The sequence below is a fragment of the Puma concolor genome, chromosome D4, assembly GCF_028749965.1.
Source record: "Puma concolor isolate L17-30 chromosome D4, mPumCon1.1.hap2, whole genome shotgun sequence".
NCBI classification, from domain to species: domain Eukaryota; kingdom Metazoa; phylum Chordata; class Mammalia; order Carnivora; family Felidae; genus Puma; species Puma concolor.
In genome coordinates this window covers 83,817,791-83,833,100 of record NC_141679.1, presented here as the reverse complement: position 1 = coordinate 83,833,100, position 15,310 = coordinate 83,817,791, and the positions used below count along the sequence as shown (strand labels likewise).

The 15,310-nt window shown below is 43.0% G+C and overlaps 1 protein-coding gene across 8 annotated transcripts in view; it reads left to right on the top strand.

Moving 5' to 3' along the window:
• Nucleotides 1–15,310, top strand: part of DENND1A (DENN domain containing 1A) — a 515,742-nt gene that overhangs the window by 55 nt on the left and 500,377 nt on the right. Inside the window, exon 1 of one of the 8 annotated variants that reach the window (XM_086683985.1) lies at nt 306–517. The exons of the other annotated variants lie outside the window; for them this stretch is intronic. Within the exon in view, the coding sequence (XP_086540111.1) occupies nt 501–517 (17 nt within the window). The 5' untranslated portion in view covers nt 306–500. Of the gene's footprint in view, nt 1–305; nt 518–15,310 lie in introns of those variants that run through there. 8 annotated transcript variants of the gene reach the window in all.

Below are 15,310 nucleotides of genomic sequence, written 5' to 3'. Positions count from 1 at the left end.
GCTCGGGAGTCTCTAAGGGACGAGGGTCTCTCTTCAGGGGACTGTAAGGTTTCTACCGGAGCGCAGTCGGAGTGGGGGAGGCCCTCGGGAACACCGCGCCCCCAGCTCCGCGAGGCCGGCGGACAGACGCGCCCTTCCCGCCCCCCACCGCCCTCAGGCGGCCCCGCCTCCCGGCAGCGGACTACACTTCCCGGCAGCCCCCGCGGGTGGCGGCGGCGGCGGCGGCGCGGACAGGAGGAGGCGGCTGTGTGAGAGGCGGAGGGGGCGGTGCGCGCCGGGTACGCGCGCCGGCGACCATGGCGTTCGCCGGGCTGGAGCGAGTACATTAACCCCGGGAGGCGGCGGCGGCGACGAGGGAGCGAGCTGCGAGCGGGCGGGCCCAGCCTGAGGGAAGGGAGGAAGGGGCGGGGAGAGCGCCGGAGGGAGGCCGGTCGGCCGCGGGCGGGCGGGCAGCGCAGCGCCGAGCGGGGCCCGCGGGCCCATGAGGAGGCCCGGGGACCATGGGCTCCAGGATCAAGTGAGTGCGGCCGGGCGGAGCCGGGCCGGGCGCGGGGCGGCGAGGCCGGGCGAGGGCTGCAGGCCGCGGGCGGCGCGGGGGACTTGTTGCCGGGGCCTGAGGGGCGCCCCGCGTGCCGGCGTCACGCGGGGAGGGGGACGGTTGCCATGACGATCCAGGGAGGCGCGAGGGCGGGGTACGCGGGGGGGGGGGGTGGTGGTGGTGGAAGGGCTCTGGTGGTCAGGTGTCCCCTGTTCACCTGAGGGCGGGAGCCGCAGAGATTACGAGGTGGCCCCTTTCCTGGGGTAACAGAATCTCTGAAAATGCTCATACAACTGTTGGGGGGGGGAGGGAGGGCGAGAAACCTCCGGAAGCAACTCCCCAAATGGGCGTGTTTGGGGCTCCCCTGAGAGTTGGGCAGGTCCTGAGAGGTCTGCTTAGGGCCTGCGGTTCTCGGAGGGGCCACTCGTGGATTTAAGGTCTGGATGGCCCGAAGGAGGAGGGCCCTTTTCTCTTTCCTCCTTTAAAAGCCTTGTTATCTGTGAAAGTCTCCACACAGCAAGGGCCAAAGGCTATGAAGATGCCTCTGTGTCGTAATTGAGCACCTGATCCTGATGGTGGTTGGAAAGGCTTTGTAATCCAATCTGGCAAATTCCTTCACTCATTCATTCACCTGGAATCCTCAGTGGGGGATTCGTTTTCCGGGGATGTTGTTGATACATGGAACTTCAGAACCCGTGGAAACATTGTTGCCTTTGCTTCTAGACCTAGAAGTTGACTTTGGAAAGTGCAAACTTTTATGCAGTCCAATTTGGGTGTGTTGCTTTGGGCTCTATCTCCCCTCCCAGCCGGGTCCTTTTTCGGCCTCTCCCTTCCTCAGCTCCAGAGCATGAGATGCCTTATCTCTAATCACTAACAAATGTTCAGTTTTCTCTATGAGTAATAGAATTGTTTAAGGGCACTTAAAGTGGACAGCATAGGCTTTTCCCTAAACGGCTTTCATAGGACACTTGAAACCTGCTTACAAGAAAGTCTGCGGAATGTGTTTATTTCAGCGCTTTGAGAATGTTGCTTGGGAAGTTTGAAAGGGGAGGGGCCTTGAGGATGAACTCTCCTACTTATTCAAACGCTGCTTCTCAGGTGCAGTCCCTGTCCTTGCAGCGTGACCCTTGCACATCCTTGTAGTCCCCTGATTGACTCAGGCTTCCCATTCACTAAATGTCTCCTGTGCTGCCGCAGCCCTGAGACATGCGCTAAGTGAAGCTGCGAAAGTTTGCTTATGATAATGAAAACGGAAGAGGTGCGGGAGCCCACTGTTCATTCTTGACTTTGTGGAAAGGAGGGGAGAAAGTTACAAGTGTGCTCCAAACAAAAGCTTAAGGGGTTTGGGAGGTAAAAAGACGTGGTGTGTGAAGCCTCGGGATTAAGGAGGTACTCCAAGTTCAGCTCCTGCTTCCAAGTAAGAGTTGTGAACTTGGATTTCGATAGCACTTAGAAACACTTCCCAAAAAGCCACCTTACGGTCGCAGAGTATGCTTGTGAGGATGCTTTACCCTTGTTACAGAGACGTTCAGAAACTTGGCCGACCTGAGACGGTCAGTGTCAGAACTAGCTTGAAAATCCAACAAGTGGAAGGTCAGGTGACGGGGCATCAGGTCTCTTGATCTTGAAGGTTGCAGGTTAACGTGCATCTCAGGTGCGTTTTGTGGAACCCATAAGTGTTCTGAGCACTTGGGCAAGGGAACTTACTAAGGTGTGAAATTAGCATAAAGAATAACCTTCTTGGTCTTGAAACTAGACTGCTCTGGGATAAAAAACTTAGGCTTGGGGAAATATGTTTGCTTTACCTGTGGTGAGACTGGAAGAGGAGCTCTGAAAAGTAGTTGTAATTTACGGTGACTTCTGACTAAGCAGCGTCTGTGTGCAGCTGGGAATGGGGATGGACAGGTGGCTTGGGACCATCTACTTCGATGCTGCCCTAGTCTTTGGAGGAAACAGAGCTTTGGCCACTACTGCCTGTCGCACCCTGACAGGAAAGAACAGACTTCGCTCAAGGTGTTGAGCTGCCTGAGTTGAAATCTAAGTGTACAGGCTCTGTTGTGTAGGGACAGTTGGGGGGGGGGGGTGCGGATTTGTAGGGGGAGTGTGGAACAGAAAGCACTGTGGGGCCCCTCTGGGCAGGAGAGCATTGTGGCTGCCAGACTTCCCACTTTTTGCTGCCGTGTGGCCCAGTCAGGCTGACGATGTGGAATCAGATCTGGGTTCAAATTCCAGCTCTTTTGTCTACTGACTGTGAAACTTGGCACAAACTACTTCTTTCACCCTCAGTTTCCCTGAGGGTAAAATGGGGGAGACTATAATGCTGCAGAGTCATAATGAACAAATAAATGCAGTGTCCACGTGATTGCTGGGCCCGGATTAAAAATTCAGTAACTGTTAGTTTTCTTTTATACCTTCTCTATCAAAAAACCCTAAGAAAACCAGTCTGTTTTATGCCAGGAATGTCAGGGAATGGCTTGCTTCGAGAAGTGGAAGAAAGTTTTGATGATCAAGGAATTAGACTGTTAATGCGAAGAGCAGGACTTAACACTCTCATTATTAAAAAATAAAAGTTGATTAAAAACAATGTGTGTAATTGTGCAGCTGGTGTCTCTTGTATCATCAGTAAAGCAGGTGCGTTGCCAGGCACAGGTGCTGAGGTTTAGTGCTTGATCAGACTTTGAGGCTAAGGCTGGTTGAGCACAATCTCTGTGTCAGGCTTGGTGGTATTGCCTTGTGCGAACCATTTTATCAGATCCCACAACTGTCCAATGATGTAGGTACTACTAACCACATTTTTCAAATGAGAGAATGGGAATTTATTGCCTAAGATTAGATGCCATCCCCAGGAAGCCTGCCCTGATGCTGGTTCTGCACCCTGAGTCTCCTCCCCAGCCTAGGCCAGCCGCCCTCCTCTCTGCATCCCCCTCCCCAGCCTAGGCTGGGTGCCCCTCAGCTGTGTGTCCTCTCTTCAGCCTAGGACAGGTGCCCTTTATCTGTGCACCCCTTGCCCAGCCGAGGCCACGTGCCCCTTGTGTTTATCGCCATCACAGCACTAAAGTTAGTTCCTTGACCGTCTTCCACATTAAGCCAGGCATACTTGAGAGCAGGGACTCTCTTTGTCTTTGAGTTCTCTGTGTCAGACCCAGTACCTGCCGTATAAGGTTGTTTAGGAAGAATTTATGGAATGATTTAAGAAGTCTGCTAGGATCTGAGTTAAGATCCTAACTAAGGCTCTGGGTTGAGTACACGTAGAGTTAAAAGAATAGTTTGCTACCTAAACTCTTGAGGACAAGAGTTTTTATGTTTTTAAGTCAAGTTGCCCTGGTCTATGCAGAGAATCACTTATTTTTTTTCTGAAGAGTGTTTTTTAGTTCATGTTCACTTAAGTAAAGGAATATCGTCTGGCTTCAGACCAAACATTTACTTGACCAGGGAAGGAAAATGTCACCAGTATGCAGGTAGCACCCTGGAAAGCAGACCTTTATCTAGAGGGATGAAAGGAGCAGGGGTAACTGGCAGTCTTCGACAGGTATGTTTCAATCTTATTTAGTGTTTGAGTGATCCCGGTGGACTAGAATGTGGTTAATGTGAAGCAATTTAACTGATAATGCAGACATATAGCAGGAAACTGTGTGGCAGTTTAATATTGCTTGTGGTGACATCTTAGAAATTGTTTCCAGGCACCGAGGGCAGGAAGTGGATTGTAAGTAATCGAAGGAAGTATTCTAAGTGAGTTTGAGGAAACCTGACATTTATGGATGCAGAGAAGAGCATACTCTAAGATTTGAAGGCATAGGGACAGGGCAGAGCAGCTCATTTGGCCTTGTGGTGGTATTTATTTTGCATTAGCCTGTGTACCTGTCTTCTGTCCCTGTCAGACTGTGACCTCTTTGAGGTTGGTGACCCAGAAGCGTATCCGTTTATTCATTCACTCACTGTGGAACTGAGTGTGAAGCACATATTGAACATTCACCCATAAAATGTTGGTGATTATTATGTTAGTATTGTTGTAATTAGTAGTACTATATCATGTGCCTGGTAGTGGGCTGAGTGCCCGGGATACAAAAATAAAGGTTTTTCTTAAGAAAAAACAAAAACAAAAACTAAATAAAAAATAAAGGTTTTCCTTCACGTTAAGGTTTTCCAAAATACTAGTGAGACAGAAATGCAAAATAAAACAAACTCCCTCTGGGGCCCCTCTCCACCAAAAAACCCGAGTATGATACAGTACGAGCAGTGCTATGGTAGAGATGCAGCTTGTGCTGAGTAGGTGAAGGGATGGAGAGGCTGTCTGCCAAGGTGGCTTCATAGAGCTGTTTTAGCTGAGACAGGAGAGGTGATAAGGGTGTGAAAAGGGCAAGTGGTGGCAGTAGTCCCCACCGAGGGAGCAGTATGTGTGAAGATGTGGCATACTAAGAAAATAAAAACGTTAATTACCATTTTTAGGCACATGCCAGGAATTGTGTTAGACACTGAGAATTACGGTGCTGAATAATGCATATTCATTCCTACTCTCATGGAGCTTATAGTCTGGTGGACCCAACAGATGAAAAATCACAGATCAATTCCCATAAGGCTATGTGGATGTGCTAGAAAGGAAACAAGATGCTGAGTGACAATGCAGGGTGGCTGTCCTGTTTCAAAGCAGCGAGGGAAGGTTTACTGTAGAGCTGACATTTGAGCTGAGACTTCAAGGATGAGAAATCATTAGTCCTGTAAAGAGACTGGGCAAGACTTTCCATTCCGGACAGAGTTGAGCATATACAAAGGCCTCGAGGCAAGACAATCCTAGACCCGTTTCAGGATCTGCTAGAAGTCCACAGGTTTGGGTAGTGACTGATGGGACAGAGCCTTGTTGTAAGGTCTGAGATCAAGACTGGGGCCTGAGTAGGGCCTTGTAGGCCATGGCAGTCAGAAAACAACTTGAGATGTAATTCACACAACTATAACATTTGTTTTTTTTAACGTATAATTAAATGATTTTTAGCTTGCTCACAAAAGTGTGGTCAATAACTACTATCCAACTTAACATTTTCATCCACCCCAGAAGGAAACCTCATGCCCATTAGCATTTGTTTCTCATTCCCCCCAAACCCTCTCAGCCCTGAGCAATCACTAATCTACTTATAGTTGCTGTAGATTTATACTGGGCATTTCGTATAAGTGGAATCATACAATAATTGCTGAATAATATTTCATTGTGTTGAGAAACCACATTTTCATCCTCTTATCAGTTGTTAGGTATTTGGGTTGTTTCCACTTTTCCACTGTTATGAATAATGTTGCTGTGAACATTTTGTGTGGGCATATGTTTTCCTTTCTCTTGGGTATATACCTAGGAGTGGAATTGCTGGATCATATGGTAACTCTGTTTAAGAAACCGTTAAACTGTTTTCCGAAGCAATTGTACCACTTTGTGTAAAGTGGTTATCTCCTTGTGGTTTTGATTTGGCCCAGATGAGTTGCGTGGAAAACAAAAGATCAGCGTAGAAAGAGATAGGTTTCTCAACAGAGGTTGGAACTTGAACTGAAGGAAAGGTGATGTTTGTCTCTTTTCCTCCCAGACTCTTGGGGTTCAAAGTCCTTTGGCTTCAGCCCTTGTTTGTTTGGGAGACGCGGGAAATACGAATCCCCCTACTTCTCCGCCATGTTGGCCTTCTCGTAGAAAGGTGACATTTGGAGAAGGGAGGAGGCATTCCTAGAGGAAGAACAGCGGAAGTTTTATGGCTTGGGAGTGGGAGAACCCCTTCTTATTGTTTTCTGGTACAGAGAAGCAGCTTTGCTTTCTTAGGATAGCTCGGCTCCAGTCTTGTTTTCAGACTGCTCCTCAAAGGATCCCATTACCAAAATACACTACAGACTTCCTTCTTTGTGAGGCCTGTGTGTAGCATGGCTGACATGTCTCCCTAGTGTGGGATGAGAGCAGAAGTTGATATGTGCCTTCCTCCAGGGCTTCTCCCACTATTGTCTCTTCTATTTCCTCTCGCCACCACAGTGCTCCCCTGCCAGTCCCCGTGGAAGATGGTACGAAGGGTGGCGGAATGAGAGTCTTGTTGCAGACCGTGCTCCCCATTGTCAGTGCCCAGAATCAGTCACTTGAATTGTCATGACTTTTCTGAACAGTGTATTGGGTGCCACTCTGTCATTCTCGTCTTAGCCCGTTGCAGTCAACTTCAAGGGTTTTGCACAGCAGCTAGGAAGGTTGAAACAGGGAATGTAAAACCTGGAATGTTGCTTTAGGAAAATATGTTTCAGACCGTTACATCTGTGTGTAAGCTCCTAGCTGGAATTCTAGTTGTGGGTTGCAAAGATTCAGCCTTTTTCCTGGCCCTAGAGGGAACTAATCTCTGGATTTACAACATCCTTTTGCTTAAAAGGATTTTGTTGGGAAATGGAAAGATAAACAAGGAAGAAAAATAAACCAAAGAAAACAAAAACAAAGTTGGTCTCCTTGACTTTTATTGGAATCCATACCCATTCTTTCCAAGTATTTAGGATTTGAAAAGGAGCCAAATAAAGGAAGTAACAAAAGGTATGTTGAAAACATTTGACTTCCTATAGAAAAGATAGGTTACCTTCCCAAAATTCATTTGTAAATTGGTTACAGTATTTAGAATGTATTTTTTTTTTCTTAGAGACATGTTCCTATATATGAATCAGTGGTTGTCAAAGATAAAGACTTTGTAGGCAGAAGGAACTGTGTAAAAGACAGGTATAGCTGAAATATAGGATATGTGAATAAAGGTTAGGGGTGAAATTGAAAAAGTAAGCTTATGCCACTGGGACATGATGCCATTGAAAGATTGAGTTGGGAATGTGATACGATCAGATTTGGGTTTTTAGGAAGATTACTGTGGCAGCAGTAGTTTAGAACAGTGATATCTCAGGCTTGTACAAGATGATGCACTGGGGTGTGAAAAGAATATGTTAGAACTTATCTTTGTTTTTATTCTTATTTTTCTTAAAGTAGGCTTCACACCCAGTGTGGAGCCCAACGTGGGCTTAAACTCATGACTCTGAGATCAAGACCTGAGTTGAGATCAAGAGTTGGGGGCTTAACTAACTGAGCCACCCAGGTACCCCTTCTATATGTATATGTTTTTTTTATCAATCTTCAAACTTTTCTTTTGTGTTTGCAAGTGTATATATTAGTATAGTAAGACATTCTTATACTTTATAAATCATTGTATCAAATGTATGCTTAAATTATTTGATAGGGAAGGAGTGCATAGAAAAAAAAAATTGGAGACCACTGGTTCATGGAACTGCGTTACAGATGCTGTAGAAGATCAAGGCCTGATGTGAGGTTTTAGTTGTCAAAAGAAAAAGGACAGATTTGAGAGAGATTTTGGGTAGAATTGACAGGACTTGGTGACAAATTACATGTAAGGGGCGAGAGAAGAATCAAAGACGATTTGCCGAGGTTAGCAAAGTTACATTAGAAATGAGTGTTTGGAAGGTGAGGGCCAGTTATGTAATGTGTTTGCTTTTCTGAGGAAAAGTGGAAAGTTATAATTGGGAGAAGGCGTTTTAGTCTGCAGCGAGAAGGGAAGAAATCTTTTAAGGGCCTCGTAGTGAATGTGTGTGCTTCATTTGATGAGTAAGACTTTAAGTGGCCTGAGCCAAGTTGCTGAAGGGAAATCTGTCCATGTTAGATGTTAGAGAAGAAATAAACTTTTGAACTCACTTGAGCCACAGGAAAGGTTTCAGGGATGTTTCATTGATCTCGCTTAGGCTGTATGAATAAATAGGAGGAAGGAAACTAATGTAGAGAAAGATGCTGTTTGACTCCGAGCAAACAGTTCTTGTACTCCAGGGTGTGAGAGGAGTTGGGAAATGTGGGCCTTGGAGACCCGTGCAGTCCCCATCTGAGTCCTGAAGCTAACAGATTCACCTGTAAGGTTGTTGTGAGGGCTAGAAGCGACCTTGCATCTCACCTTCAGTGGAGAAAGGATTGTTGAGTAAATGGCAGCTGTCACTACTACTGCTTGGAGAGGACGAGCACGCCTGTCTGAACCACGTGGAGTCAAAGCAAGTGTTCTTTTTTATAGGCTTTTTTTTTTTTTTTTTAAAGCCAGAGAGAAAGTATTTGCTTGCTCTCCGCGAGTATGATAGGATGGTGTGTTTTACATTTTACTGAATTTATTTGAAGGTTTGTGATCCTATGCAAGGCACTGTTCCTCTTGCTGGTTGGGAGAAAAGAAGCTCAAAGTCCACTGAGAGAGATAAGAGAAGCATGCAAATAATTAGAACAATAGTGATTAACATCATGTCTCTTCTCTCACAAACTATTTGAAGATTTTATTCACCTTTACATAAGATTTATACCTTCTTATATTTATCTTTGTGTAGCTGGTGCTGTTGTTCACGTCTAGCCTTTTTTTTTTTAATTAAAAAAATTTTTAATTTACATCCGAGTTAGTTAGCATATAGTGCAATAATGATTTCAGGAGTAGAATCCAGTAACTTATCCCCTACATGTGACACCCAGTGCTTATCCCAACAAGTGTCCTCCTTAATGCCTCTTACCTATTTAGCCCATCCCCCCAACCACAACCCCTCTAGCAACCCTGTTTGTTCTCTATATTTGAGTCTCATGTTTTGTCCCCCACCCTGTTTTTCTATTTTTTTGCTTCCCTTAGCTTCGTCTGTTTTGTATCTTAAATTCCACATATGAGTGAAATCACATTTGTTTTTTTCTGACTAATTTCAATTAGATAATACACTAGTTCCATCCAGATTGTTGCAAATGGCAAGATTTCATTCTTTTTGATTGCCAAGTAATACCCCACTGTGTGTATATACCACATCTTTTTTTTTTTTTTTTTAATATGATGTATTGTCAAATTGTCTATCATAACAGTGTGTAAAGTGTGCTTTTGGTTTTTGGGGTAGATTCCCATGGTTCATCGTTTACATACAACACCCAGTGCTCATCCCAAAGTGCCCTCTTCAATGCCCATCACTCATTTTCCCTCTCCCCCACTCCCCCATTTACCCTCAGTTTGTTCTCTGTATGAGTCTCTTATGGTTTGCCTCCCTCCCTCTCCGTTTGTAACTGTTTTTTCCCCCTTCTCTTCCCCCGTGGTCTTTTGTTAAGTTTCTCAAGATACACATACCAGTGAAAACATATCTGTCCTCTGACTTATTTCACTCAGTATAATACCTTTCTCTTCCATTCACATTGCTGCAAATGGCATGATTTCATCCTTTCTTATTGCCAAGTAGTATTCCATTGTATATATAAACCACATCTTTATCCATTCATCAGTTGGTGGGCATTTAGGGTCTTTCCATAATTTGGCTGTTGTTGACAGTGCTGCTATAAACATTGGGGTACACGTGCCCCTATGTATCAGCACTCCTGGATCCCTTGGATAAATTCCTAGTAGTGCTATTGCTGGGTCGTAGGTACCATATATTCTTTATCCATTCATCTATCGATGGACATTTGGGCTCTTTCCATACTTTGGCTATTGTTGATAGCACTGCTATAAACATTGGGGTGCATGTGCCCTTTTGAAACAACACAGCTGTATCCTTTGGACAAATACCTTGTAGTGCAATTGCTGGGTTGTAGGGTAGTTCTATTTTTAGTTTTTTGAGGAACCTTCATACTGTTTTCCAGAGTGGCTGCACCAGGTTGCCTTCCCACCAGCAGTGCAAAAGAGATCCTCTTTCTCCACATCGCCCACATCTGTTGTTGCCTGAGTTGTTAATGTTTGCCATTTTGACAGGTGTGAGGTGGTATCTCATGGTTTTGATTTGTATTTCCTGGGTGATGAGTGATGTTGAGCATTTTTTCATGTGTCAATTGGCCATCTGGATGTCTTCCTTGGAGAAGTGTCTATTCATGTCTTTTGCCCATTTCTTCACTGGGTTATTTGTTTTTTGGGTGTTGAGTTTGGTAAGTTCTTTATAGATTGACTACTAACCCTTTATCCAATATGTTATTTGCAAATATCTTCTCCCATTCCATAGGTTGCCTTTTAGTTTTGCTGATTGTTTTCTTCACCGTGCGGAAGCTTTTTATCTTGATGAGATCCCAGTAGTTATTTTTGCTTTTGTTTCCCTTGCCTTCAGAGACCTGTTAAGAAGTTGCTGCAGCCAGGGTCAAAGAGGTTGTTGCCTGCATTCTCCTCTAGGATTTTGAAGCTTCCTGTCTTACGTTTAGGTCTTTCATCCATTTTGAGTTTATTTTTTGTGTATGGTGTAAGAAAGTGGTCCAGGTTCATTCTCCTGCATGTCGCTGTTCAGTTGTCCCAACACCATTTGCTGAAGAGACCGTATTTGCTCCATCGGATATTTTTTTCCTGCTTTGTCAAAGATTAGTTGGCTATACATTTGTGTCCATTTCTGGGTTCTCTATTCTGTTCTGTTGATCTGAGTGTTTTTGTGCGAGTACCATACTGTCTTGATGATTACAGCTTTGTAATACATCTTGAAGTCTGGAATTGTGATGCCTCCAGCTTTGATTTTCTTTTTCAGGATTGCTTTGGCTATTTGGGGTCTTTTCTGGCTCCATATAAATTTTAGGATTGTTCTAGCTTTGTGAAGAATGCTGATGTTATTTTGATAGGGATTGCATTGAATATATAGATTGCTTTGGGTAGTATCAATATTTTAATATTCTTCCAATCCAAGAGCATGGAATATTTTTCCGTGTGTGTGTGTGTGTGTGTGTGTGTGGTCTTCAATTTCTTTCATAAGCTTTGTATAGTTTTCATTGTATAGATTTTTCACCTCTTTAGTTAGGTTTATTCCTAGGTATTTTATGGTTGTTCACTTCTACTCTTTAACTGCTGATTTCTTTTTCCTGGGTGCTTAAAATGATTGTTTGTAAAACTTTTTTTAGGGAAATTTTAAACATCTACAAAAGTAGAGAGAATAGTATAATGAGCCCTCAAATGACCATCACTGTTTCAACACTTACTAATTTATGGCATATCTAGTTCCATTTATAGGTAACTACCCATAACTCCTTCTGCCCTCCAGTTCTGAATTATTTTGAAGCGAATCCCAACTGTCATATCTCATTCTTAAATATTTCCATATGTGTCTCTAAAAGAGAGACATTATTTTTAAAAAGGTGACATCACACCTAAAAAAAAAAAATTCCTTTGTGTCATCAAATATCTATAGTCACTAAAAAGTACATCTCTTTTTAAGGGTTGATTTATTTAAATCAAGTAAGATCATACTTTTCAGTTGGTTGATGTGTATCTTTTTTTTGCAATTTATTTATTGAAGTGTGTTATTTATGCTATGTAGTTTACACTGCATCCTGTTTAATATGTTCTGTCCCCTTTATTTCCTACAAATTGGTAGTTAGATTTAGTTACTTGATCAGATTCAAGTTCATTTTCTTGGCAAGCATACTTAAAATGTGATAGGTACTTCCATCAGGAGGCACATTATGTCTGATTATCTCTCTTTTTGGTCCATTAATTTATTAGGGGCTATTAAATGGTGATATTTTGCTTCTATCATTGCTTCATATTAGCTAGAATACTTCTATATAGAAAAAGTTTACCATATCCACTATTTGGTTACCCTGAGGTATAGTTTATCTAGGAAAAGCAGGATAAATATTTGTTTCCTTTAATCATTTTTCAAACTGAGTTAATTGGCTAGTGTTTTCCAGAGGGGACTATTTTTTGTTTTTGTTTTTGTTTTTTTCCCAAGTGTCACTTTAAACACATGAATTTAAACCTATTTATTATATTTGAATCTACTGTAGTTCTCAATGATGTTTAATTTGTCCTTTGTCTAGTGACTGCTTCAAGTTAACTTCCAGAATCCTTTTGACAGGATCCAAGTAGTTTTTTTTTTTTTTTTTTTTTTTTTAATGTTTATTTTTGAGAGAGGCAGTGTGAGCAGGGGAGGGGCAGAAAGAGAGGGAGACACAGAATCTGAAGCAGGCTCCAGGCTTGGCACCATTAGCACAGAGCCCGACTCAGGGCTTGAACCCATGAACCGTGAGATCATGACCTGAGCTAAAGTCAGAAGTTCAACCGATGAGCTACCCAGGCAACCCTCCCAGTAGTTTTTAATATCTCCCTTGCTTTTTGGTATGACAAGATGTTCTAGGCTTATCTTGTATTTTTCCTGCTCCAGACCTGTATTCCTGTTTCTTTAAGGAGTCTTGTTTCCTTTTAGTGGGAAATAGTATTAGAGATTTCACTTTGGGTTTTAGGACTCTTGTTTTTGTTTTTGTTTTGAATGACTACTGTTGTCAGTCATTATTCTAGACTTTTCCAGGGATCAGCACTAGGAAGTTGTGTGTGTGTGTGTGTGTGTGTGTGTGTGTGTGTGTGTGTGTGTGTGTGTTAAAGGTAAACTTCATATTGATATTTCCAGTTCAAGTCTATAGCATTGTTATTTAACTTTATCACTCTTGTATCTGAATCTCCTGTCATTCGTACCAAAAAATGCTGATTTCCAGTGACACCAACATAAGTATCTTTGCTTTATCACACAAGACCCACATAACTCAGCAGCAACACCAACATTACTATAAACAATATGATTACTGAAAACTGGTTGGTTTTGTTTTTAATTTGGCAATTCTTTCAAGCCTTGCATTGGGTTCTGTGCTGACAGCTCAGAGCCTGGAGCCTGTGGATTCCGGGTCTCCCTTTCTCTCTGCCCCTCCCCCTACATGCTATCTGTCTCTGTCTCTCTCTCTCTCTCAAAAATAAACATAGTATAAACAAGGTTTTAATGTAGCGTTTAAAACAAAAAACAAAAAAAAAATGTTTAACTTCTATCCCTCCCTCATCACTCTGTTCCTTCCCTCCTTCATAGGTAGTTTTTAAAAAAATGTTAATTTGTCATTAAGAAAAAAAAGGTAAATACATATGTGTATTCACACCTTCTCCCACCAGTCCTTCAGGTAATGATAGCATTCTGAATGTGCTTTTCTCTCTTTTTCTCATTTTATACCTTGTAAAGAAGTCCCTTCTAGCAGTGTCTAGGGGTCATCCTCATTTCCTTTTTTTTTTTTTCCTTTTTATTTTAGAGAGGGAGTGTGAATGGGAGAGAGGGGCAGAAGGACAGAGGGACAGAGAGTGAGAATCTTAAGCGGGCAATATTTGTTAACTCCCTGAAGTGAAAGACGATGAGCACCTTTATAGTAATTATCTTTTCCTCTTCTAGTGTTTTAGATATTTATATTATTTCGAATTCTTAGAATGGTTTTATTTTGACATAATTACTTAATCCTTTTTATTCCATTAACTTTCAGTAATGTCTCTTAATTCCTTACTCTCTAAGGGAAGGATACCTTTTTTCTAGTTTCTTCTAAGCTATACTTTTATGTGGTTATTTTAGTTCTGATCCATGGCCAGAACCAAGTCTTTTATTTTTTTTATTTTTTTAAATCTTTATTTATTTTTGAGAGAGAGAAACAGAGCATGAGTGGGGGAGGAGCAGAGAGAAAGGGAGACACAGAATCTGAAGCAGGCTTCAGGCTCTGAGCCATCAGCACAGAGCCTGACATGGGGCTCGAACCCACGAACCGTGAGATCATGACCTGAGCCGAAGTCAGAGCTTAACCAATTGAGCTACCCAGGTACCCCTCCAAGTCTTTTATTATATATCCTTAGGTTAAGCTTAAAAATTAAATGTTATTGGGGTACCAGGATGGCCCAATCAGTTAAGTGCCAAAGTCTTGATTTTGGCTCAGGTCACGATCTCACGGTTCATAGGTTCGATCCTTGGCTCCGTGCTGATGGTGTGGAGCCTGCTTGGGATTCTGTCTCCCTTTCTCTCTGCTCCTCTCCTGCTTGCTCTCTGTCTCTCTCTCTCTCTCTCTCTCTCTCTCAAAATAAACATTATTTTAAAGCATTAAAAAAAATTAAATGTTATGAGTATTTAAATACTATTCAACATAGGCCGGGTAGGGTGCTGGAATAACCTTTTCTTTCTTCTTGGTGCATTACCATCCCGTTTGAGGGAGAATGTTTTTAACATCAGGGTCACAGAAACTTTTTTCCATATAATCCATCTAGAATAAAAAATTATGCTCTATATGCTAATACATACATTAGTGTTGCATTTATTTGCACAAAAAACACAGGGGGACACCTCCCCTGTATAGAGAGCAGCACAAGGTGTCATGTGAGTACTGCCATCCTCATGTTGGCAGACAGAAGTCTCTACTTTGCAGTCCTTGTGGGGGCTGGGGCACTTTTGGGAGCATGAGCCTTGGCTTTGATTTTGACCTTGTTGGTAGTCTCAGTCCAGCAGAGAGAGGCTGGCACCCTGGCAGTGTTGTAATAAGCTTGTTTCTTAAGCTTGGGGCCCATGCCTTTCAGAACATTGAACTTGACAAAGGCCTTGATGGTCTTAGTTTTTTGTTTTTTTTAAATTTTGTTTTAATGTTTATTTATTTTTGAGAGAGAGAGTGTCTCTCTGTGAGGGAGGGGCAGAGAGAGGGAGACAGAATCCACAGCAGGCTCCAGGCTCTGAGCTGTTAGCACAGAGCCCGAAGTAGGGCTTGAACCCATGAGCAGTGAGATCATGACCTGAGCTGAAGTCGGAGGCTCAACTGACTGAGCCACTCAGGTGCCCTGATGGTCTTAGTTTTATTTTATTGTTCCGCATCTTCATTAGATCCTTCGTGTGTTTTCTTGACAAAGTTTGAGGTTCTCAGGAACTTGACAAAGTGTATCTTTATGATTAGGGCTTCCTGATGCCGTTTCTGACCCATTTTGCAACTGATTATGTGTGGTGTGGTTCTTGGACTTGGCTGTGTCTGCATTTCTGCCC